General features: G+C 39.8%; 1 protein-coding gene across 2 annotated transcripts in view; it reads left to right on the top strand.

Annotated features, from left to right (window-relative positions):
* ptk7b (protein tyrosine kinase 7b) overlaps positions 1-22,769 on the top strand; it is a 101,278-nt gene extending 78,509 nt beyond the window's left edge. For both annotated transcript variants that reach the window (XM_059359768.1, XM_059359767.1), the window contains 16 exons: positions 1,604-1,751; positions 4,605-4,735; positions 7,905-8,171; positions 9,074-9,210; positions 9,309-9,444; positions 10,057-10,176; positions 12,544-12,693; positions 13,000-13,147; positions 14,249-14,376; positions 15,321-15,524; positions 17,021-17,182; positions 17,264-17,496; positions 18,194-18,274; positions 19,149-19,300; positions 19,705-19,883; positions 20,944-22,769. In XM_059359768.1, the coding sequence (XP_059215751.1) occupies positions 1,604-1,751; positions 4,605-4,735; positions 7,905-8,171; positions 9,074-9,210; positions 9,309-9,444; positions 10,057-10,176; positions 12,544-12,693; positions 13,000-13,147; positions 14,249-14,376; positions 15,321-15,524; positions 17,021-17,182; positions 17,264-17,496; positions 18,194-18,274; positions 19,149-19,300; positions 19,705-19,883; positions 20,944-21,104 (2,537 nt within the window). In that variant the 3' untranslated portion in view covers positions 21,105-22,769. The remainder of the gene's footprint in view (positions 1-1,603; positions 1,752-4,604; positions 4,736-7,904; positions 8,172-9,073; positions 9,211-9,308; positions 9,445-10,056; positions 10,177-12,543; positions 12,694-12,999; positions 13,148-14,248; positions 14,377-15,320; positions 15,525-17,020; positions 17,183-17,263; positions 17,497-18,193; positions 18,275-19,148; positions 19,301-19,704; positions 19,884-20,943) is intronic.
* Positions 22,770-25,342: the final 2,573 nt, after the last annotated feature.

Genomic DNA, 25,342 nt, shown 5'->3' with positions numbered 1-25,342 from the left:
AGGTGTGATCTGACTGAACGCCTTCTTTTTTTTTTTTTTCTTCACACAAACCGGTAGCTGCGTCCTAATGCTGTTTCTGGCACCATACCTCCATTAGCCGTGCAGATTTGAAATATTCACACACGTAAACCTGGATTAAGGGTATTTTCATGTTCCCGTTTCTTTATCGAGCTCAACGCCCTTCAGCTTTGTATCTGGAGTATAACAATGTCTGAGGTTTTTTGTGGTAATTACTCCTCCACTAGATTGTACTGTACCAAATCTCTGGTTTTGGCAGGTCAGAGCCCAGTGTTACAGGGCGGCTGGGAGAGAAAAGACAAAAGAATTTGAACAAAATGAAAATACTTTGCAGCATTTTTAAGGTGATTTGAAATTGATTTAAAGCAGTTACAAGGAACTTTAAACTGGTTCTGAAACTGTCTCAGTTCAATGCTGATGCCTCTATATGACCTACATACGCAAAAGAGGCCATCAGCAAGAAAATTGGCGTTTCTATATAGTTATAAAGCCCTGTGGCAGACACCAGTGGCCTCTCCACTGGTCAGCAGCAGAGCTCTCACCCTCTGCCCCATCAGCTTCCTGGGAGCCAACCTCATCACCATACTGCTGCAGGCCCTGGCCGTTTTGCTGGGCATGCTGGAGGGAAGTGGAGCATGGAAGAACCAGAACCAGGACTGAATGGGCCAGACCGTCACACCCTGCTGCAGTAAAAAAGAAGTTTTCTAATTGCAGTCTGGTGTGCAAGAAAACACTAAGAAAAAGTTATTCTTAACTGCTTTAAACTGCAACCTGCACTGTTTTAAAATACAAAATCACCAATCTTATTCACAGTTTACCCTTTGAATTGTACAGTCATGGAAAAAAATTATTAGACCATTGTTTTCTTCAATTTCACAATTTCATTTTAATGCTTATTACAACTAAGGCACATTTGTTTGGACAAATATAATGATAACAACAAAAATAGCTCATAAGAGTTTAATTTAAGAGCTGATATCTATCCATTTTCCATGGTTTTCTTGATAATAACCAAAATCTTTATCAAGAAAACCATGAAAAATGGCTAGATATCAGCTCTTAAATTAAACTATTATGAGCTATTTTTGTTGTTGTCATTATATTCGTCCAAATAAATGTACCTTTAGTTGTACCAGGCATTAAATGAACAAGAAAGCAAGGAGAAAACAAGGGTGGTCTAATAATCTTTTCCATGACTGTATATCGTGTCCAGATTTTCAACCCCACTTGAGTTTTTCTTATTCTACCCTCAGTTTACTGCGATAGCGTGGTTTTGGTTTATCTCACAGAAAAGAGAGATGGTCTCCTGTGTGTGATTCTACACTCCAGGAGGTTAAAAAAAAGAGGAGATGATGGTCCAGATAAGCTTCAGGGTCTGTTCACTGACCTCATTAAGTCTCCCTGTGGGCCCCTGAGGTGTTGACACACACCGCCACCTGAAGGCAGCGTGCACAACCAGCCCCACGCTGCTGTTGACGGCTTTTGATAAAGCCTGGACCAGATCGCCACGACGCACGCAGATGAAACTTGATGGTCCGATGCCTGCAGATGCAATCACGCAGATGTTTGTCTACTTCTCTAACAGATAAAAGTTTTCCACGGCCGGTGGTAACTCCAGAGGACCAGGTGGTGTTGAGGAACGAGGAGGCGGCGTTCCACTGCCAGTTCACGGCCGAGCCGGCCCCGACGATGGAGTGGTACCACGAAAACGAGCTGCTGGCAAACAAGTCTCGGTATGTGGAGAGCTAAATCCTCCCCTCTTGTCTTTTCTTTCTCATCATACATCTCAGACTCCCCTCTCCCTCCACTTCTTCTTTCTCCTTACTTAACATTATATAAGCTCCAGCCACAATCGGGTGTTCCTTTGAACCCAATGAGGTGGAACCCTCAGCTCTCGGTTACAACTCAAGATGAATGCCACATTAAGGAATATTATTACTGGAACACAGCGCTGTAAAGTTTCTCTGCAGTCTACTATAGATCACTTGAACACAGCCTTTACTCTGCAGCCTATCACAAAAGACTTAGCAGCTCTCCGGTGTTTACGCACTGAGCGGAAAAACCCCTCAAGCTACAAGTCGGCTTACACGCATGTTCCCCATAAACACATAAGCACTAGATAATAACCAATTTCTATACCAAGTGCCAAGTATCCCCTCAGGGTTCATAGCACCTCATGCTTAAACATAGACACGTTGTAGGCCGGCTGTTCCACATGGGGAGCCTGGTTTTTTCGATTTTCAACTGATTATTGTGTTCAGTGAGTGAGAGAAGAGAAGGACTTCAGCATCAATAGTTAGTCACTTGTGTAATGAGCTTGTACAGTCACCTAGGCACTGATGACTCAGCAGCAGGAGTACAGATGGATGGGTACTAAGCGTGAATAAAAACACACACACAGATTGTTTCATTAAAAAGCCGGCCTTTGTGGTTAAGGTATTCAAAGGCAGCCTGCCGCCCCTGTGTGTTTGTGTTTATTGATCTGGGCTATATAACGCCAGAGGAATGCAGCTCTCTGCAGGAGATATCATCTGTTTTGCACCTGCACTGTTTAGACAAACTCCCACCTCTAGATTATGTGTGAATATTTGACGTAGTTTGTTTTTCATATGTGGGGAAACTAAAATATATATATATATATACCAGCGTAAGCTCCAGGCTGTTTTTGCAGACAGAGAGAATTCTGCCCCGTGGGTCAAACCAACTCCGGAGGGGAAAAAGTGAAACCAATTCTTTCTGCACATGTAGCTTGGAAGATGATTGCCTTTTAAAAAAGAAATTCTGCCTTTGTTCATTTTGTTTTGTGGTTATTTTAGAGTTTCCTCACAGTGAAGTAATGTTCCACAGACTTGTTCTCCATCTCTCGGGGTGGAAACACACACAAGCTCCCAAAGCTCATTTCCCTGCCACTATTGAACAGAGAAGAAGAGATGACAGAAATATCCCCCCTCCTGAGGGAATCCAGAGCAGAGCCAGATAGTCCTGGATGAATCCTGCGTTTGGAAAACTCTTCTCTGGAATTCCACAGCATCCTAAATGTATCCAGCAGCACCTTTTCCTGATTCCTCTCTGCTTTACATATTCCCTTTTCCCATGAGATTTATAATGTTTTTTTGATGAGCTGTTGAGTTGTCTGGTCTGCTGAGCTTTTTTTTGTGCTGTGTGGGATGTGCAGCTCCTTATCTGTCAGCCCTGAAGCTGGCTTAAGGTCAGTCTTTAATTACTTCTCATGGCGTCCATCACAGGTACTGATACTCCCTTCAGTCTGCCAGATGCCGGGGGCCAGCCGTCAGTCCTGTTCTTTGAAAAGCATGAGACTTTTTCAAATTAACCAGCTATTAGGGCTTCAATCACAATCAGTCATGGTGGTCAAATTGAGATCACAATTATTTTAATTTTTAATATTACTTATTGACTTTGGATCATAAAGCATTTTTTTTGAACTTCTAATTATTTAAAAAAAAATTGCCTTTGTCTGTTTTTTCTTGAACTTGAATAACAATTCAAATGAAAACTAATAAAAAATATTATGTAAAAATGAGACATAAATAAAGTAAAAAAATATATATTTCCCCAAAATTATGTAAAACCTATGAATAAAAATGAATTTTTCAAAATAAATACATTTAAAATGTTATAATCCTAGTGCACTCCCCCGACCTACTCAAAACTACTAAAAATTAATAACAAAAATAATTAAAATAAGTCATTGCATTTTTTTAAAAGACATGTATTTTTAACAGTGGATTTTCGAGAAAATTACATATAATTTAGCTGAAAAAATAATAAAATGGATAAATTTAAAAAAGAGAAAATATATGATGCTGTACATTTATTTATTTAAAGTGCACTTCCACCTAAAGTTAAACATGTAAAAATGAATAAATAAAAATAAATTACATTAAATCTGTTACAGTGTACTGCTTCAACATACTGACAACTGCTTAACATTTATAAAACTTTTTTCTTTAACTGTATTCAACATATTCAGGTCAGTAACTCAACAAAACAGGGGAAAGCACACAGCTATAAAGGGAATGGAGCGCTGGATTAATAACGCATGATAAATCAAGAGCAGCACTGTGAAAAGGAATACGGCACGACAATCATTTTATCTCTTTTATCTTGTTTTCATATGCTGGGAGCCAAAATCGTAATTGGAAATAAAATTAGATTAACAGCGCAGCTCGACCAACTCAATACTTAGCATTTACTTTAACCTATTTAAGGCAGCAGATGGCTGAGGTTTAGCAAACCGGGCCAATTCTGATAGCATCAGGTAACATGCCAAGTACAGCAAAAAGTAGGCCTATGCTAAAATAGTCTCTTTTATGTGGCACTCTGGGACTTGTACTGTCCTGTGTGGCAGTGTATCTCCATCTGGGGCTCTCAGCAGGCCAAAGCAAACGCTAAGAATTCTTTTCAGATGCCGTGTGAGCTAGATCTGATTGTGGGAGTAACACGTGTGCGGAGAGCATGTGCTGCTATTGATGTGCCTAATGTGTGACAGTGTGTTGGTCAGAGCTGCGACAGTATGAGGAGCGGAGCTTGACGTGTAAACTGTTTGATCTGTTTCTTCTCCACAGTGTGATCCTGTTATCCAACGGCACGCTGCTGATCACGCAAGTCAAGCCCAGGAACACGGGGACCTACAAGTGTATCGGCCGTGGCCTCAGAGGGTCCCCCGTTACACTGGAAGCCTCCCTCCTCATAGCTGGTACACACACACTCGCACATATTTGCAGTTGTTGCACTGGTGAGAGATAAACACCTGTGATTCTGTAATCTGAGAGTGAGAGGGGCATTCGGGTTACATATTTATACCGTCCTCCATCTCATTCTGCTCTCCCCTCCCTTCTTCTTCTCCTGGCTCTTTCACTTAGAGCCAGATCTCTCCAATGATAATCACATTCCCTTATTGACATCCGGCCCAGCTGTATCCACTACACACGCAGCTCCGGAGCATTTTCCTGCTTCCCCTCTATATTATTTCCTCCCAACAGTCCGGCCGTTTGCCAAAGTTGTTTAGCTCAAAGTGTAACAGCACCTGGCTGAACAAGCAGCAGAAGCAGCATTAGATAACACACCAGTATGACTCAAACTGGTTAACGAGCAGTGTAATTATGAGCTTGTGAAATGTCATTAGACCTTCCCCTGTGATTTTCATCCAACATCAATAGAACTTTACTGGTAAGAAATGACTACTTCCAAATGGGTAGGTGTGTTAAACCGCTTGCAAATGAAAAAAAAAAAACAGCAGAACTATAACAAGTATGACATTGTGGTTGTGCATGAAGGCTAGGTTCTCACACACACACACACACAGGGAAAACAATGTAATGTGCAAGTCCAGACACATCAAAGTTGTTTTAATATTACACATAACAACACCTGCTTTTTCCTGTGGAACTGTGACTCATAGAGTAATCCTTAAAACAACTTTTTAAAGGTGCAATATGTAATTTTCTGCTGCTTAGGGTCTCAATCTAAGTAATTACAAAAATGGAGCGATGCCATTGTTGCACTCCCAGTTAGATGTCCTTTCCTGTTCATAGTTTTTAGTGGGAGCTGAATTATCCGCAGAGGTCTCCTCCTTTCCAAAACAAAAGGACAAGGTGATAAAACGTTTTAACATTGAATAGAGCAGTTTTGAGTTAAAAATCTGTGTTTCTCCCATGCAGTTTGGCACACCACCGGAAGGCTGGAGCCCAGCATCTTAATCTTAAACTATTACTTTCTCCGATAAGTTAAGATCCTGGGGCCGGATTCACAAAAGTGTTCTTAACATGAAACTTAAGAAAGTTCTTAAGAAAAAAAAAAAAGGATGTTCCTAAGAATGTTCTTAAATGCTATTCACCATTTTTTCTTAAGAATTGTCGTGTGTCTTAGGAACTTAGTTTTCTCACTCAGTATTTTTAATTTAAGATCACTCGCCAGAAAAACAACTGCAGGCCTAGGGAGCCGATATTGTCTGATTAAGACATGATCAGGGAGTGTAAAAGGATCCATTCTGTCTCTCATTAGTGGATTTTACTCCCTAGCTGCCAGCCAAAGAACTTCCATCGAAAAGTAATAATAGTAAGGACAATTCATTCAGTAACTTGTGCTACTTAAATAATATGTTCATAGTGATTAATTTAGTAGTATCAAATACAACAACTGCCTCTGTGATTTACTAAGATAACATTGTAGTGTAATCTAGGAATACGCCTACTTGTCACACAGACATGTAGAAAGGACATTTCAATGATATGTCAACTGCCAAAATAAGCTTTATGTGATACATTCACACAAAAAATACTCTGACCAGCTTCAATTAACAAAATTTGTTAACACGATATCTAGGGCTAAACTAAATATTAAAGAAATCAAATAAATTCACATTTGTTCAATCAACATATTCAGCATAAGACTTACCTTTTCACTGCAGCTGTTTTAAGACGGCTGAGGGCTTCTCTTAAAGCTGTAAAGAAATTTGAAAAGAAATCTTAGAACTTTGTTTTCAAGAATCTTATTTATTCTCAAGTTTATCTTAAGAAAAAAAATAAGAAGAAAGTTAAGAAAAAAACTAAAGAAAAGATAAGAATTTCTTCATGAATACCAAATCTTCTTAAATTTTGTCTTAAGAGCAAAGTTAAGAAAAAAGTGGCGCTTAAGAAGCGTTTTTTTCTTAAGAATGCTTTGAGAATCCGGCCCCTATAAGTCTCCATTCAGTCAATAAAAAGGGTTAAAAACTTCGAGGCACAAACCTCAATTTCTGGCAGATAACCCCAACACTGACACATGCACAATGGGGATATGACTCCACAATAGACGGATTTCTCTATGTTCGAACATTGTTGGAAACATTTGGGGTAATGTAACAAAATTCATAACATAAGTCTAGTCCTTTTTACGGCTGAAATGCTACATTGTACTTTTAAATGGCTGCCTGAGCTTAAAGCAGGAACAATCTGTAGTATCATCTCATTTTACTAATCAGCCGGCATTTTGAAATGCAAGTGCATGCAAGTCAAATATTTTGTATAAGCTTAGGGCTGGAATTTCCATGTGTTTCCGAACACTTTATTCCCCTCCAATAGCCCCTTTTCCCCAAGGGTTTTGGATTAACGAGGTACGACTGTATCTGCAGTTTTAACCCAGTGAACCACAGCTCCATTTAAATACCTTAATTCACTTAATCTGATGGTAATCCCTGCAGGCATTATAGGGGATTGTGTCACAGTAGAATTCAGTATTTAGGGACAAGTTTAAACAGTCACTCCATCGTAGCTCCACCTCATTCAGTTCACTACCCCCCACCCCCCCTCCTGCCTTCCTTCTCCCAGCTCCACTTTCCTTTCATCTGCTGAGAAATGCATGTTTTCTTCTGTTCTCATTAATTGATTGGGATCTTAGACTCGTAGAGGGTCGCAGCCACTGACCAGCTTTCAGAGCACTGTCGGCCAATAAAGTATTAATGACTTCCATTTGGGACTCACACAGTATTAAACCACACAGTAGTGGGAGGTCCTGTGAGTCTTTGTACCACAGATCAAATTCCACTTTCTGTATAGGGGCTGCCAGTTTTGATATGACCCACCTCACACAGGCCCGAGTTAATTCCCATACAACCTATATACTCAGTTCTCCTACTGTGCGCTTTGTTCTCTAATTACTGTGACCTGCTCTGCAAATCAGAGGACTTTTCCTAACAAGACAGGAAATCTGAGTTGGAATTAAGTGTGCTCAGGGCTGCTCATGAAATTCAAAATCAGTAATGCCTCACTGGCTTTAAAGACAGATGAATGATTATCAGGGGTCCCGTGGAAATGGAAATCAATTCCCGCATTCAAATTGCAACTTCACACTGGAAATTCTCTCACACTCTCTGCTCTCCACCACAGAGATAGACGACATGGTGCCCAAGATGTCCAAGGTTTTCACATCGGACACCCTGCAGAGGGTCCCGTGTCGGGCCCCGCGTGGCAGACCCGAGCCCGAGGTCTGGTGGGAGAGAGGAGGCCAGCGGGTGCCCACGGAGGGAAGAGTGTACCAGGATGGTCTGGATCTGGTCTTCAGTCCCACAGAGGAAGGAGACTCGGGTGCCTACACCTGCGTAGCCCAGAACAGGGCAGGACGCAGGACCCAGGAGGTCACCTTCACCGTCGCCAGTGAGTCATACGCAGACAGCTTTAGCCCTGTGAACCCCAGGCAGTGTCAGGGCTATTTTTAGACTAAAGCTCATTAATATTTTTATATTTCTGCAAGGAACTGCCATGTAGATGAAGAGTGATTATGCATGTACTTTATACAGTGGCAAGAAGTATGCAAAGCCTAAGAAATTACCTAGTTTTCTGCATTAAATTGTCATAAATTGTGATCTGATCTGCATCTAAGTCCCAGTTCTAGACAAACACAATATGCTTAACATAATACAACACAAACAACACACTGATTATCTGTATTGTGCCTTCGGAGTCATCTTGGCTGGGCATTTGTCTAACTGTGGACTGGTGAATACCTTAAGTCTTTGAGATTACCCTGTAACCCCTTCCGGTCTTTTGCAAATCGACAATTATTGATCGTAGGTCTTAGAGATCTATTTTTTTGCGAGGCATGGTTAACATACTTCTTGTAAATAGCAAACTCCGAAATTGGTTTTTATAGGTCATAGTAGCTCAACACCTCACTCAAATCTTGTTTCATTGATTAGACTCCAGGTTTTCTAATTCCTGACTCCAATTAGCTCTTGTTGGATTCATTAGCCTGCGGGTTCGCTTACTTTTTCCACCAGCACTATGAATGATTCATGGATGTTTTCAGCAAAGACATGAAAAAATGACAATTGTTTGTGTTTGGGTTAAGCACATTGTGTTTGTCTATACTTGGAACTTAGATGCAGATCAGATCACATTTTATGACAAATTGATGCAGAAAACTAGGAAATTTCAAAGGATTCACATACTTTTTCTTGCCACTGTATATATTTAAATGTAAAATTTAAATATGTGCAAATATTTGAAGTTACGCCGCAGACTTATATTATACATTTTCTGTGTGTGTGTGTCCACAGCTGCCCCAGTGTGGGTGATGAGGCCTCAGGACAGCCACCTGGAGGAGGGTAAACCAGGGTACCTTCACTGTCACGCTCAGGCCAACCCTGAACCTGAAGTCACCTGGCTCCGCAACAACATCATGATCACACCAGAGGTCAGTTAACAAACACAGTAAAACACACACAGTTACTACAGTCTTTTTCTGACATGCATAGCAAATTTTTTAAAAATCTTTCACGTCTTTCCCTCTAGGACTCTCGTTTTAAGCTGTTCCCTAACGGCACCCTCAGGATCAACAATGTGGAGGTGTATGACGGACTGATGTACGGCTGTGAAACCAAAACTGTGGGCGGCAGGCTGTCTGGGCAAGCTAGAGTTACTGTGCTTGGTAAGCTGTGAGAGAATCACTCAGTTGATCAATATATACAGTAGATTATACTTTGTGCAAATATTTGAAGTTATGCCCCAGACTGACTGAAAGATGATTTGTAATGCGTGAAATCCATCCAGGGTTTGTTGAGTAATACAGCGCTGGGAGAAAATCTGAAACAAATGTGGTCACGCCTGTGGGCTTGTGAGTGTGAATGTGTGCGTTTCCTAAAATAGGAAGAGCATGTCCATGTTGTGTCTCTGGGCGTCCTGCAGGACACCCACAGAGGTGTGAAATATGACTCATACATGGCAGCTTTATTCAAGCCTCCATTTGAGCACGTTATCTCCATGATAAATTCCTATCAGCGTAGGCCTGACATGTCACTGTTTTGTCTCTACAATCTCTGTTTATATGATCTCAGCCTCTGATAGACTTCAGTTTTAATACTGATCTGTGCGTGCATGTAGCCACATTTCCCTGAATGTGTCTGAACATGATTTGCGTCAGCTTAGTGTCATTTCATCTGCAGGGCGAGATGCACAAAAGAGGCTTTGACATGTGCCGCCCCCCCCCCTCTGTGTTTACTATATGTGTAATGTGTGTGTGGTGTTTTGACTTGTGTTTCAGAGAAGCTGAAGTTCACCCCGACCCCCCAGCCTTCTCAGTGCCTGGAGCTGGATAAAGAGATCACAATCCAGTGTTCAGCTAAAGGCAGAGAGAGCCCCACCATCCGCTGGACCAAAGCAGGTGTGCACACTGCTGGCTTAACATTAGCTCACAATAGCTTAAGTCAGATAAGGAATGACTGTTTAACACTTTCTTAAGGGGAGACACTACAAATGAATAGAGTAAAACTTTTAACTGATAGATATCACCATGAAACCTGCCCAGTTCATTACCTATATTAAGACAATGATTTTTTTTGTATTTAAGTTTCTGAAATGTTGAAATTTGCAGATGAGGCATACAATGCTAGCTTTTTGTAGTAGCCAGCACCATCCATGGAGATGATGTTGAAATTGTTGAGACATATAAGTACTTAGGAACCATGTTTGACTCCAAACTTAAGTTTGGAGTAAACATAGAGTCGATTGCTAAAAGGGGTCAACAGAGGATATATCTGTTGCGTAAACTGAATTCTTTTAATGTTTCTAAGAACATTTTGTGTAACTTCTATCATTCATTTATTGAAAGTCTTTTGACCTTTTCTTTTATTAGTTGGTTCCATGGACTGTCAGTAAAGGAGAAGAATAGTCCCAGCAGCATTGTTAATGTCTGCTCTAAGATCATTGGAGTTCGACTGTCAGACCTGAACTCCCTCTGGCAAAAACGTGTAGTCCAGAAAGCCAGACAGGTCATGGGCAATCCTGACCATATTCTTAGCCAGGAGTTTCGCTTAATGCCTTCCGGACGGCGGTATCTTGCCCCTCCAAGGAGAACAAATAGATACGGCAGTTCTTTTATTCCCTCAGCTATCAAGCTGCTAAATGCTACCGATAGCAGTAATTAGTCATTTATTTATTTATTCCAGCCATAAGGTGGAAATGTATTTATTTATTTATTACTCTTCCCCTCATTTTGTCCTGAGATTGTTTTGCACTGTGGTCCATTGGGGACTGGATATTGCTGCTACCCTCACACTGATTTGTTGCCACTGACAGAGGGAATTGTTTGGTTTATGTGCTGTCCTGCTTTTGTTTTGTTTGTTTGTTTTGTTTATTGTTTTGTTTTTGCTTTGTCTCGTGCGCTGTCTGACTGGAGACTGCAAACTGAATTGCCCTATTTGGGATAAATAAAGTTGTTTGAATTTAATTGAATTTTGTGAGTTTAGGAGAAATGTTCAGGTGCATATACACTCACCGGCCATTTGTAAGGTGAAATTTATGCCTAATAATCTGCTGCTGTAGCCAATCTGTTTCAAGGTTGGACATATTGTGTGTTCAGAGATGCTCTTCTGCATACCTTGTTTGTAACGAGTGGTTATTTGAGTTACTGTTGTACCAGTCCGGCCATTCTCCTCTGGCCTCTGGCATCAACAAGGCATCAAGACTCACTATAGATTTTCTCTTTTTCGGACCTTTCTCTGTAAACCCTGGAGATGGTTATTGGATTGGAAGTTTGTTAAATACTCAGACCAACAACCATGCCACTTTCAGTCACTTAAATCACCTTTCGTCCCCATTCTGATGCTCGCTTTGAGCTCGTCTTCACCATGCCTATATGACTAAATGCATTGAGTTGCTGCCATTCAATTGACTGATTAGATTTTTGCATTAAGTAGCAGTTGAACAGGTGTACCTAATAAAGTGGCCGGTGAGTGTAGACAAGTATGGGAAAATATTGAGGACGTGGGAATACTTTTTTTGTAATATATACTTTTTATTGGCTTATAACATCAGACACAATTTTACTTTATACCAAGATATGACTTTATGTATGTCTAAAATGCCACATTTTAATATGTATGACAGAAACAGAAAAGGAACAGTGAAAAGTACAAAACATAAAACATGTAGGGAGAGATCTTTTCATTATAGGTGTGCAGAAATATGAACACCTATTGGGTGTTTCATAGCTGGCACATTTTTCCCAGCGTGACATGAATAAATCCAGTTCATAATTAACATATGCTGTGATCTTCTCCATTTTATAAACGTCCATTGCAATGTCGGCAATACTCTCTTATATATTCTAATAGCTTTTTGGCTGATAGTTAGGTATACTGTAGACCAGGATAAAAAGAGCTGGTTATATCCTCTATGCCTGTGTAGCCCCTTCGCACCACTGTCTAAATGTGTGTATGTATTTTGGATGTTAGAAAAAACATATTATGGAAGCAAAATTCCCCTTAAGGAAATATCTCATCCAAAATGCAGCAGAACCCTTCATTCCGTTCATACTGATGATGACAAATGCCGTTTCCACAATATTGTGTAGAACCATGTGCAGAATCTGCAATAAACGGAGAGTGAGGAAGGTTCATCATCATGGATCATTTCCCCCATTCATCTGCATTTGCCATGATGGAGTTGGTTTAACCACTCGAATTCCACATGCAGCACCAGACTAAACCCCCCTGTGTCCCTGTGTGTGTCTCTCTGTCTCCCCCTGCAGACGGAGGAGAGCTGCCGCCTCGTGTGGAGCAGAGGAACGGCCAGCTCCTCTTCACTAAAGTCACCCGCAGCGACGCCGGCAACTACACCTGCATCGCCTCCAACAGCCTGCAGGGGGAGATCAGAGCCCTGGTGACCCTCATAGTGGCCGGTAAGCTGCTCATTCATCATCCCACCAGCAGCGAATTGTAAAAGGAAAGGCCACACCACCCTATTAGTCATCTGTCCCACATTGAAAGTGCTTGTGGTCTCAGAACGTCTGAGTCATTGATCATTCTCATTAAGTTGCAAACACTTTATTGTGTATTTGGTGGCCTTTTTATTGCCCAGTAATGAATTGCATTTGGGTTGTAGAGTGTAACTGAGAACCACAGTCACCACAGTGTGTAAAATAAAATGTTATGGGCTATTTTTGGTGTATTTATGAGTGTTTCCATGTGTGTTTGTGCACATATAGTGTACGTACGCTTTAAGGTGGAGCCAGAGAATACTACGGTGTACCAAGGACACACAGCCGTCCTGCACTGTCAGGCCACTGGTGACCCTGAGCCTCACATCCACTGGATGGTCAAAGACAAGACGCTGGACATCAGTAAGAACAGGAGGTAAATGAGACACATCATGGGTTAGGATCACAGTTTGTGATTACATGTTCCAAACGGGATTGATTGCAGTTTCATGTCTGTGCATTCATTATAGATAAAGCTTGTGCTAATATAGTCTTACCCCCCCTGAATACAATGGAGCTCATGAAAGAAGTCTCTTACTAACAAATGTGTTCTTAAGTGGCAAGTTAGTGTGAATTAAGAAAACTTTTTTGTGCATGAAGAGTGCATGTGTGCCTCCCCACAGGGAGAAAAACTACTATAATCTCATTTGACTTGACAAATTGAATTCCTTAATATGACTGAATTTTTAGTTTAAGTACTGGTATGTTAACAAAAATACACTAAAATAAAATAAATAAATAACTTAAATAAATGTAATGCAAAATAATATTCTCTTCACCGTATTTTTAGATTTATTGGCTTGTTTTTGGCAGGACAAATAATATAGTTGCCTTAGGGTATTAATGGAGTTTGCTGTCCAGGTGAACATCCTCTATTATGACACCTGACAGTGTCACATCACCTATCATCCATCTCTGTGACCCAAACATGGTGGAAGGTTTTAGCACGGGCCAAAGAATAACTCATTACATTTTGGAGTTGATCCAAATCACAGGGAGGATGCAGACTTTGTTCTAAATTCACTTTTGTTCACACCGCAGGGTAGGGCATGGCCCTGGAGGAGGTCTGCGCTCTTTGAGTGCACGTCTAGCTTCTAATGGGTTGGAGTACTCTAAAGTGTGTTCTGTCTCCGTGGGCTCTGCTGTGTGAAGTTCTTCTCATTACACTTGAGTAGCACTTTTGCGAATTAAAATTTTTCCACAAACAGAGCTGAACAGGCAGCCTTGTATTTCAATTTTAGGAGTGATGATTATGCAAATGATCACTCACAGCCACCTGCTAATAAACAGGGTGAAACGAGCAATTTATGACACGTTTTTGCAGGCAAGGGTTTGCTGAATTAACCATCAGACACAAAAACGTTCTTGCATGAACCCCTTGTGTACAACTAATGGATATCCCAATCTCCATCTTCTTCCTTCTCTTCTCTTCTCTTCTCTTGTCCTCTCCTCTCCTCTCTTCTCTTCTCTTCTCCAGGTTCCAGAAGATGCCCAACGGCTCCTTGGTGATCACAGATGTTACTACAGATGACACGGGCAGATACACATGTGTGGCCGGAAACAGCTGCAGCATCAAAGACCGTGTGGCTCAGCTGTATGTAGTGGGTGAGTTCAACACACCAACGTATAGACACAGGCTTCCTTTATCAGGAACAAAGGTGCACACATGGGGGCGTGAGCCACGATCACACGTATAGCATGAAGGCATTAATTAAACCTTCACCGTCTGCCTGTCATCCATTTCGACAGGTTAATAACCCCAGCCACATCTCTGACGCCACGGCTGTCACTGTGCTGATGGGATTGGGCAGACTTTAGATCTAATAACGCTTCACACTCTGAGGCTCCTTGTGTGGAGACCGAAGCTGAAAATTACAGTCACACCGTTGCATTAGTGTCTCATATCAACTTATTTTCTCCCAAAGTAGCAGGATGGTATTCCACATTAGTTCAAAGCAGGAGACAGTTGAATCCAGACAGTTTGTCCGAGCTTGTCAGGGTCATTCTTGTTAAATGAAGTGACTGTGTTTCGCTTCTGGAGGGCGGAGTAGCTGTGTGACAGGTTCTGTTTTTGCATGGGTTTAACTCCGCAGAAGTGGGTTTATTTAACAGTAAACCACAATTGATTTAAGTAAGATGCATATTTGCATCCTGTATTTGCATTTTCACTCTTAAAACACATATTTTTAAAAGGCTTTTCTTGTAAAAAATGTAATTTGTGTCCGCTTTATGATGCCAAAACTCATGTTAACACAATAAAATGTGCTTAACCCATTGACGCCTAAAACTTCCTGTAAAACCTCTGGGTGATTTTAAAATAACCCCCTAAAACGTGAAGTTTTTCTGGAAATTCAACAGAAGTGTCGACGCTTCTACTAAATAATAGATTTTTCAGCCTCTGTAGCAGATAGAAATTAAATCCAAAAAGTATTTGAGAGCTTTTACAAATACTACAAAACGACATAAACGCTTTCCAGGCTTCAGTGGGTTAAATATGGAACACAAAATGTGATTTTTAATTGACCATAATTGCTGCCTGTGCCCAACAGAGAAACCAATGCCTAACTTTGATGAGGAGGAGGACGACAAGGCTCCCTACAAGATGATCCAGACCATCGGGTGGTCAGTGGGAGCAGCCGTGGCTTACATCATCGTAGTGCTCGGACTCATGTTCTACTGCAAAAAGAGACGCAACGCCAAAAGACTGCAGAAAGGCCAGGACGGAGAGGAGCCGGAGATGGAGTGTCTCAACGGTACGAACGATTGATGAAGATGAATGTTTATGAATTTATGGTAGTTAAAATCAAGTCAGGAGGGGATGTGAGTATGCTCCCTCAACTTCATGGTCCTTAAAGTGTTGTTGGAAGGTTTAAGATATTTGCTGCCATCTTGTGGTTATCTTAGGTATTGCATGTAACATGAAAAATCCCACAAGTTCAGAACAATTTGATGAGACAGTAGCTGTGTCCTTATTCCACAGTATACATTAACTGGGCCGATTTTGGCTGTGTTTCACTGGAAGAGTGTTGAGTATTAATTATATTCAATAGCTGTTAATATGCATACATAATAAACACTGTATTTCTGAGTGAGATTATGAACACAAGGAATGGCGCTCAATGCTCAAAAGTGGAAACAACTACTAAATTTTGTGAAACAGTTTTGGAAAAATATTACACATGTAGCGTTATCTGCATAAACATGTGCATATATCTGTATGAACATACAATTGTATCATCAGAGCATTTATAAATAGTAAAAAGATATATCATTTCTTTATACAAAGATATCATAAAAGAACTGATAGAAAACAGCTTACAACGACTAAGAAAATTAATATACTGCAACAATAAACAGGTAAAAAATAAATAAAACACAAAACATCAGTTCACCAATAGTAAAATGTGTGTGTGATAGACACTAATAGTCAGTACATTACACCTGCACCACAGCAAACACAATATCGATTCCTCCAAACCACAAAAGTTGTTTCTATTAGGAATGAGTGACAAATGTATCCTGTTAATGAACTGAAAGAATGGACACCATATTTTTTCTAAATTCATTCACCGCTTAATGACTCTGCAATCTAAGAACATAAAGGATGTTTCTTATTCAGTGTGTGTGAGCAGTGGTGGAATGTAACTAAGTACATTTACTCAAGTACTGTACTTAAGTACAATTTTGAGGTATTTGTACTTTACTTGAGTATTTTTATTTTATGTAACTTTATACTTATACTCCACTACATTTTGAGGTAAATATTGTACTTTTTACTCCACTACATTTAGTTGACAGCTTTAGTTACTTTACAGGTTGAGATATAACATAAAATATAAGATCAATTTAAAGTGATTAGACATATTTTTAATTAAACCTCATAACAGTATTTTAAGTAGATACAATGAGTCCTGTCTTTACTAAATTAAAACACTGGTTACATAAAAGGCACATTACAAATAATGTTATAATATATTTAGAATATATAAAACAATCTGATAGGGTCCATTCTGCATAACCAGTACTTTTACTTTTGATACTTTAAGTACATTTTGATGCTGATACTTTTGTACTTTTACTTGAGTAAGTTTTGAATGCAGGACTTTTACTTGTAGTGGAGTAATTTCACAGTGTGGTATTAGTACTTTTACTTAAGTAAGAGATCTGAATACTTCCCCCAACACTGTGTGTGAGACCTGCACTATGTCCATGACCTCTGACCCTGTGGGATGTGTGTTGTGTTGATCAGGAGGAGCCGTTCAACAAAATGGACACACCACCGCTGAGATCCAGGAAGAGGTGGCACTCACCAACATGGGCACCATAGCAACAACAGAGAAACGCCACAGCCACGTAAACAACGATAAGCTCCACTTTCCCCGAGCAAACCTGCAAACCATCACTACTTTAGGTACTCATTTATACATCTGGGTGTGACTGTTGTGCTCTGAACTAATAGAAAGTGATCTAAAAGTGCTTTATGTTCATTCAGGCAAAGGGGAGTTTGGTGAGGTGCTGCTGTGCAAAGCCAAGGGCATCGAGGAGAGCGAGGAGGAGACGGTGGTGCTGGTGAAGAGCCTGCAGACCAGAGACGAACAGCTGCAGCTCGACTTCCGCCGCGAAGCTGAAATGTTCGCCAAGCTCAGCCACCCCAACGTGGTCCGCCTGTTGGGCCTGTGCAGGGAGGCAGAGCCCCACTACATGATCCTGGAGTACTATGACCTGGTAGGCACACAGATGGTGTAACACACCAAGGTTATAATAGTTTTGGATTTTTCATTAGTTTTAGTTTTAATTTCGTTGTGAATTTTTGTTTTCAAATTCTGTTAGTTTTAGTTAGTTTTAAGAGTGAGTTTTGTAGTTTTAGTTTAGTTTTTATTTTTTGAAAATGCTTAGTTTTAGTTTAGTTTTTATTAGTTTTAGTGTTAGTTTTAGTTTTTTTGTAATGGGCTATGTGTTGGGTGCAAGATTCAAAGTGGTCATAATAAATTTTGCCTTTATTTCCTTTGGTTTATCCATCTCAGCCCCAATAAGGTTATTAACTGTTTTGAATTTTGGTTGGAGTGTAGACATCCAAGTCTCAGTAAACATATCCACCATGTGTTGCATGTTCAAATAGAAACACTGAATTATGAATGAAAAAAGTTGCCAAAAACGAAAACTAAGGACATTTCCACTATAATTTTAGTTAGTTTTAGTTAGTTTTGTAACCACGCAATACAGTTTCAGTTAGTTATCGTTTTTTAAAAACTCTAGTTTTTATTTTTATTTCAGTTAACGAAAATGTTTTTTCAATTCTAGTTTTCGTTATTTCTGTAGTTTTCGTTTACTATAATAACCTTGTAACACACACATACAAACACAAGGATTTAAGTTATTTGAGGTGATGTAATTCTCTCTTTTCTGTTTTTTATCACAACAGGGAGACCTAAAGCAGTTCCTGAGAATTTCCAAAAGCAAAGATGACAAAGTCAAATCTCAGCCAATCAGCACCAAGACCAAAGTAAGTGCTGAATGTTGTAACATGATGGACAGCTCACAGCATTAGTTGTTTGATCATTAATTTGATCTATAAAATGTCAGAAAACTGTAGAAAAAAAAATGTTGATCTGTGTTTCCCGAAGCCCAATATAACGTCCTCAAATGTCTTTAAATTTTTATTTCTATTGTGCATTTACAGACAGCTGAGCCGCACCAAAGTGCTTCACATAAAAGTGCATAAAGTGCAATAAAATACAGGATTGACAAATTATGTTGTTTTGTCCACAGCATAAAAATATTCAGTTCAAAGTCATAGAAATGTACTTAAACTGGAAAAATATTCACATTCAAGAAGCTAAAGTCAAAGAAAAACTCAAACCAATTATCAATTATGGAAGTAGTTGGTGAATAATTTAATAGTTGACAGCTAAGCGATTGATCTTTGCAGCATTCTGCACATTTTCTACCATGCAAGTAAGAAAAGATAAAAGCAGCAGCATAACTGTGAAGATTGTTACAGATGTTTTTGTTAAAGTTGTGCTGTTTTCATTCCCTGTGAGATCATGTTCCCTTTTAGACATGTTGGTTAACACAACAAATCTTGTCTTATCTTAAAAAAGATCAGCACCACTCTCATATCTGTACACTAAATATGATGCTGCAGCCAGGAGGTCGTTAGCGTAGCTTAGCATAAAGATTAAACAGGGGAAAACGCTAACCTGGCTCTGTCCAAAGGTTAAGAAATCCTCTAAAGCTCACTAATCCGTGCAAATGCCAAAGTGCAGACTGTTCCTATCTAACTGATACAGCTAAGGAAACCTTGCTAATTCCTGCTGCCTGTAGATATATTGTCACCCTGACAGTTCTTTGTTTTGTATTTGTCTGTTTCCCTTCAGGTTTCCATCTGTGCCCAGGTGGCTCATGGGATGGAACATCTGTCCAATCACCGCTTCGTTCACAAAGACCTCGCCGCCCGAAACTGCCTGATCAACAGTCAGAGACGCGTTAAAGTGTCGGCGCTCAGCCTCAGCAAGGACGTCTACAACAGGTCTGTTAGAAAGGGAACTGCATTTAAATTGCATGATTTTTGACACATCTCTGTTCATAGATAGATAGATAGATAGATGTACTTTATTTATCCCAAGCTGGGAAATTACAGTGTAGCAGCAGCATTACACACAGAGACAATAACAACACAATTAAATAATTAAATAAAAAGAACAACCTAGGCATACTTCAAGCAATAAAATATAAAAATACAATAAAATGTAATGTAAAAATACAAATAAAGTGTCTAAAGAAGGAGTATGTATTAAGGAGTAGAATTCCAGTGCAGAATAAATATGAATATGCAGTATAAAAATGTTGGTGCTATGAAACAAATAAGGTGCAATGTGGCTAATATCAGCTTCTTCCATCTGGCCGTCATGTCTCTTGTGCACATGTATATAGTGAGTACTACCACTACAGACAGGCATGGATCCCGCTGCGCTGGCTCCCCTCAGAGTCTGTGTTCGAAGACGACTTCTCCACCAAGTCTGACGTGTGGGCCTTTGGCGTGTTGATGTGGGAAGTGTTCAGTCTCGGGGAAATGCCGTATACCAAACTCAACGATGATGAGGTGCTGGAAGGTCAGTATGATGCTCCAGCTGCTTATTTTTAGTCCAGGCTCTGATTCAGCACACAAGCAAGCATGACCATGACCAAGTCTTTCTGTAGCTTGGACGCACTTATTGGTCCTTTAACCCATTGAAGCCTGGAAAGCGGATACGTCGTTTTGTAGTATTTGTATAAGCTCTCAAATACTTTTTGAATTTCATTTCTATCTGCTACAGAGGCTGAAAAATCTATTATTTAGTAGAAGCGTTGACACTTCTGTTGAATTTCCAGAAAAACTTCAGGTTTCAGGGGCTTATTTTAAAATCGCCCAGAGGTTTTACAGGCGTTTTAGGCGTCAATGGGTTAATGTTATAATTTTAAACAGAAATTTTCAGTCAGCATCCACAATAGAGGTGGGGTAAAAAATCAGTACAGCGATATTTTGCGTGGCAATATTTTATCGATTCATAGCTGCCAAGTATCAATATTTAGCGTTTATTTAGCGTCAGTATTTTCTCAGTTTTTCTTTTTCAGGAGGCTGTAGTGGGCTCACTTTTAGGAATATACTGGAGATAGTAGAAGCTAGAAGATCTAAGGAATCTATAGGCACCATGTGTCGTGAATTTATTTCATGGACACAGCCGTATCGAAGTTATAAAGAGCAGTGAAGCTTAAAGTTGAGGAAAGTTTGAGAAAATGCTTCAGTTTGTCGTTCATACATGTTTGATATCAGTTCAGTTCAGTTTGAATGAATAATTTGCTGGTCAGTCTGTGGGTTTGACTCTCATTGTGGAGAAATAAAAAAAGACTGAAGTGAGATGAATAGACTGAGAATTTTCTCTGATTTGATTCTTGATTTAGTTTTTTAATTTTTTTTAATTAAATGCAGTTAAACAGTTAAAGCGCAGTATATCATATCGCAATACTCACCATATCTCAAAATGCTTAAAATCGCAATAACATCATATTGTGACTGAAGTATCGGGATAAAACCGTATCAAGGGGGCTCTGCTGATCCCCACCTCTAATCCACATGCATCTGTGTTTCTGATTTGGTTTAACCTCCCCCCTGCTGCTCCTCCACCCCTCCAGGTCTGCAGACCGGGAAGCTGAAGCTGCCCGTTCCAGAAGGATGCCCCACCAAAATCTACAAGCTCATGGCCCGCTGCTGGGCTCTGAGCCTCAAAGAGCGCCCCTCCTTCACCGAAATCGTCCACGCCCTCGGAGAGCTGCCCTCTGACAGCAAAGTCTGAGACGACCATAACCTCCCCCTCCGACACCAGAGGGGAACTCTGACCGACCCCCTTCCCCCAAAATAAAGACAGGAATGCTGGATTATTAGTCTCACACATTTCAGGGAAGAGGGTTGAGGAGTAAAAAAAACACTTTTTTTATATGCATTTCAAACAGTGGGTGTGTGGAAAAGACTTCTTTGCTATATCAGTGGAAACGCACTCACGTTTGTGTGAACGGCTTCGGTTGAGCAGTGCCAGGAGTTTGCCTTAACCGCAGCATGGACGACCCTCCCTCGAGTTCCCGTCTGTGGTTCCATTGTGACCCTGTCTGCGGCCGCTCTGTCCCAGAGACACTTTGTTTCACGGAGCCTCACAACCTCAGTGCCTGTACCCCTCCACACACACTCACCCAGACCTCCTACTGCTTTGTAGTATATCACAGTGCTCTCACTGGCTACCGATCAATACAAAAGATTGCTCGGAAGTTTGGGAACCCCCCCCCCCCCCTTTGAAATTGATCCTCACTGCTCCGTCAAGTCTGAAAGAATATTGAAGGAAAAGTGGGACAAAATAAGACTTCAGTGGAGCATTAAAGCTCCAGAGAAGGTTCGATTGTTTCAGCTGGTGTGCTTGAACTTAAAATCCAATCAGCTGCATCCTGAGTCCGCCACCTTAATCCTGGAGGAGACGCAGAGCTACACATCACCATCCTCCAAAGCGTGTGTGCGTATGTGCTTGTGTGTGTGTGCCACTGAACTGTTCCCATGCTACAGTGTACGATCAAAGAAGAATAGGGGGTTTTTTTGCATGAAGGTTCGTCGTTTTACGCTTGTGAGGAAACGTGGAAAAAGTAATCGTGTTATGGTAACACTTCAGGAACATGAAAAAAAAAGATCAAGTTTATAGCCAAGGAATATATTGAATAGATGAGATTGTACCAGTGTGGGGTTTGTACGTTTTTATGAGTGTGTTCTGTTCTTGTATTAACTTTTGAGGTGCTTATCGGTCACGACCCATGTGTGAGAACACAGGAACATGTTGCAGGCATGCAGCCTATCATCGAGTTTAACCTGCAGCATCATTTCTTCTGAGGTCCAATCACAGTTTCCCTCCGGGTCCAATCGTTCTGTGCAATGTTGCAAAGTGGACCATCACACCAGGCAATGTGTACATAATGTAGAAGCCATGCACTAACTTCACTTAAAAGAATATCCCTCTTTATCTCTATCATGTTGTGTAGTAGGACATGCAGGTGCCTGTTTATTTATGATGAAGGTCCTGTCTTTTTTTAACTGTGTTTATAACAGAACGGTACTTCTCTGATGCTATGTATTCATTCTCACGGTCCATCTCGCTGTGTTCAGGCTGGTAACCAGCCAACACAAAGTACAAAGGAGGTCAAAAGAGTGACTGCTGGTCACCAGTACTCATTTAAGTGCCTGGTAAATGAAGGATTATCTAAACTGTTTCCCTCTTTTTTTTACATTATCTAATCAAATGCAATGGCCTTTGTTTATGGACTTGTTTTTATACGTTGTTTTTAGTGTAATGTTTTGTTTTTATGAATGCTAGGCACTCACACCTAGACCCCTTTTTTAATCTGCTTCAGCAAATGTTCACAGTAATCACAGATATATACAAAAGTATACATGCTGCTGTCAATAAAGGTTCACAGTGTTTTTACCCAATGTGTTGTGATTAATACTGTAAATAGCAGCGCATCTGCAACAACCGCAGCCTCCAAAATTAACGTTTTCAGACGTTTTTTATTTTTTATAAAATCAACATGTTACTGAACTTTTTAAATTTCCTTCAGTGGGCTTGCAAATTTGAAATTTAAAATTACTTAAAACCATTGAAAAATAGCTGAAAGGTAAGTTTTTCTTATACTATTATCTAGTCTTCAGATGTTCAGATGGAACTACTGTTTTTCATAAAATAAACTGTTGTCTTTTGCAAAAACACTAGTTCCATGTGCCTGAAGACTAGATATAGTATGAGAAAAACTTACTTTCCATTCAAACCCATTTTTAAATGTATTTTTAAAATGTTTTATCTGAAAAACAAAAAGAAGCACAATAAAGTATTTTGTATCTTTACTCATGACAAGTTAAATGTGAAAAGTATGCACCTGCAGAGTAAAAGATAAAACCGTATGGGGGGGAATGCAATAAACATAATGTTAGCATTTTTCCTTATACTCAATATAGTCTTTGGGCACAAATAATAATGTATACAAGAAAACTCCAAATGAGGTATTTGGCTACTGAAACATGCATCGATTCTGCAATTAACTGTGGGAAGGATCATGGGAAAGTTCTTTCACTATTATGTACACAACAATAAGCAGTCTATTCTGAATCCAAAACAAAGTAGAGCAGCTAAAACAAGGAAATACAAGATATGATATATTAGGTAAAAATGAAACACTGTGGGTAGCCTACAGCAGTTAAATGTGTCAATGGTAATCTTAGCTTCTTTTATTCAAAATGTTGCCACTTGTAAGCCAGCTGAAGAGTCTTCATGACAGCTCCTGCTGCAGCTTGCATAACCACACAACATAATGTGATGTAATGTTAATTCAGGTGCATTACCTACCTCAAACAAGTTTTAGCAAGCTGGTTTTCAGACTGTGTAAATAACAGCTGCCTGTTGGTACATAAATCAAACTTAGAAACTCTGGTATGTATTTGAATTAGAGTAATAAATATAAAATAAATGCAGTTTATGTTTAATGTCCTGTCATATGTAAAGCCACCTGTACCGTCCTGTTAAAGCCCCTACACAGTCTTTCTGTCCAACAAGTTATCTCAATCACCACTAGAGGGAGGTGTACATCTTCTATAGGTCTTTTTTTTTATCTTAAAAGCTTGCCAAATATCTTTTTTTCTCATATAATTATGTTTAGAGTTGAATACGCTAACATGGCCTTTTATAGCTGCAAGAGGATTCACATATGAGTAAGAGTGTGTTGCTTTGGACTCATGGTGATGTTTTCATTTGATAAGATAAATATGGCATTATTTTAGTTGGAATTTGATTTTGTGCCCTTGGGCAACTTCAGCAGTTCACTGTAGATAAAGTTTAGATTTTCACATCCTTTAATCCCGTTCATAATGCACTTACAGTTATTAATATTTGGTATATTGGATGTGTTATTTTGTCTTTCAGTGTCTCTCATAATGTGCAAATTTATTAGACAAACTCTGACTTAATGAGGTTCAACTCCAGTCCAACTTAGTCTGTACTAGTGATGTTGTGACAAGTGCATTCACACCTGGAGGAGCTCCCACAGAAGTAAAAGCCCATACATTTAAATAAAAATAAAAAACACTAGAATCTTGCCAACAAATGTTGGTTGAGAAATTATCTCAAATACCGTATAATATGCAGAATTTGTTTTAACCTGCCTGGAGCACCAGGTGAGTGAGGTTTATGGCATCATTTCAAACACAGACAGATAAGTAGACTAGAGGGCCTATTGACAGGTTTTCCTGTGCTGGGCCTTTATCAGCAGAAACATGTCACAGTAGGAAAAGCACATGTGTAAATAATAAAATGATTGATGGCTGGATTACATTTTGCTGCAATAGATATGTCATTGCAACATTTTTGAATGCAACTTGCATGCAAGTTTGTTTTCAAGCAGGCCCAATTACAGATACTATTACACCGTATTCAGCTTGCCAGTACATGGAGCAGTAGTGTTGCAATTCTTGAAAAAGTCACTGTGGTGCAGGCCTGGTCTGAAGTAATCAAAATGTGATAAGAAATTATATTACACCATATTTTTTTTACATTAACATGTATGTGCAAAAGTAAAAAAGTCTAAGTATAACTTGGGATATTAAGTAGAATGTATCTAAACTCCACCAACAGCACCAATACTGTACAAAATCTCATCTAAACTCAAAAACAATTCCTCTGACAGGATCATTTGAAGTCTTCCTACTACAGGTCAATAAAAATATGCTTCGGTGTAAAAGCTCTGGGAAAACATACTTTGTGGTATGACAGTCCAACCTGTGGGGAATAAAAAGTTGGATGTTTTGTTATTTTGGTGCCTCTGCCTATCCACGGTGACGTTGTCGGTAGCGCAACCATTTTGGTATTTATTCCAATGAGGGTGTCGTATTGACCAATGACAGCGCTACTCAGATAATCCTCAGCCAATCAGCGGGCGACGCTGTGACTCACCAAATAAGGAGAGACAGCACCAAATAAGGAAACATCGTATCTCTTTATAAGGAGGAAAG

Source organism: Centropristis striata, chromosome 20, assembly GCF_030273125.1.
Source record: "Centropristis striata isolate RG_2023a ecotype Rhode Island chromosome 20, C.striata_1.0, whole genome shotgun sequence".
Taxonomy (NCBI): domain Eukaryota; kingdom Metazoa; phylum Chordata; class Actinopteri; order Perciformes; family Serranidae; genus Centropristis; species Centropristis striata.
Note: the sequence above shows the minus strand (reverse complement) of the source record. Positions and strands in the feature narration are given on the sequence as shown.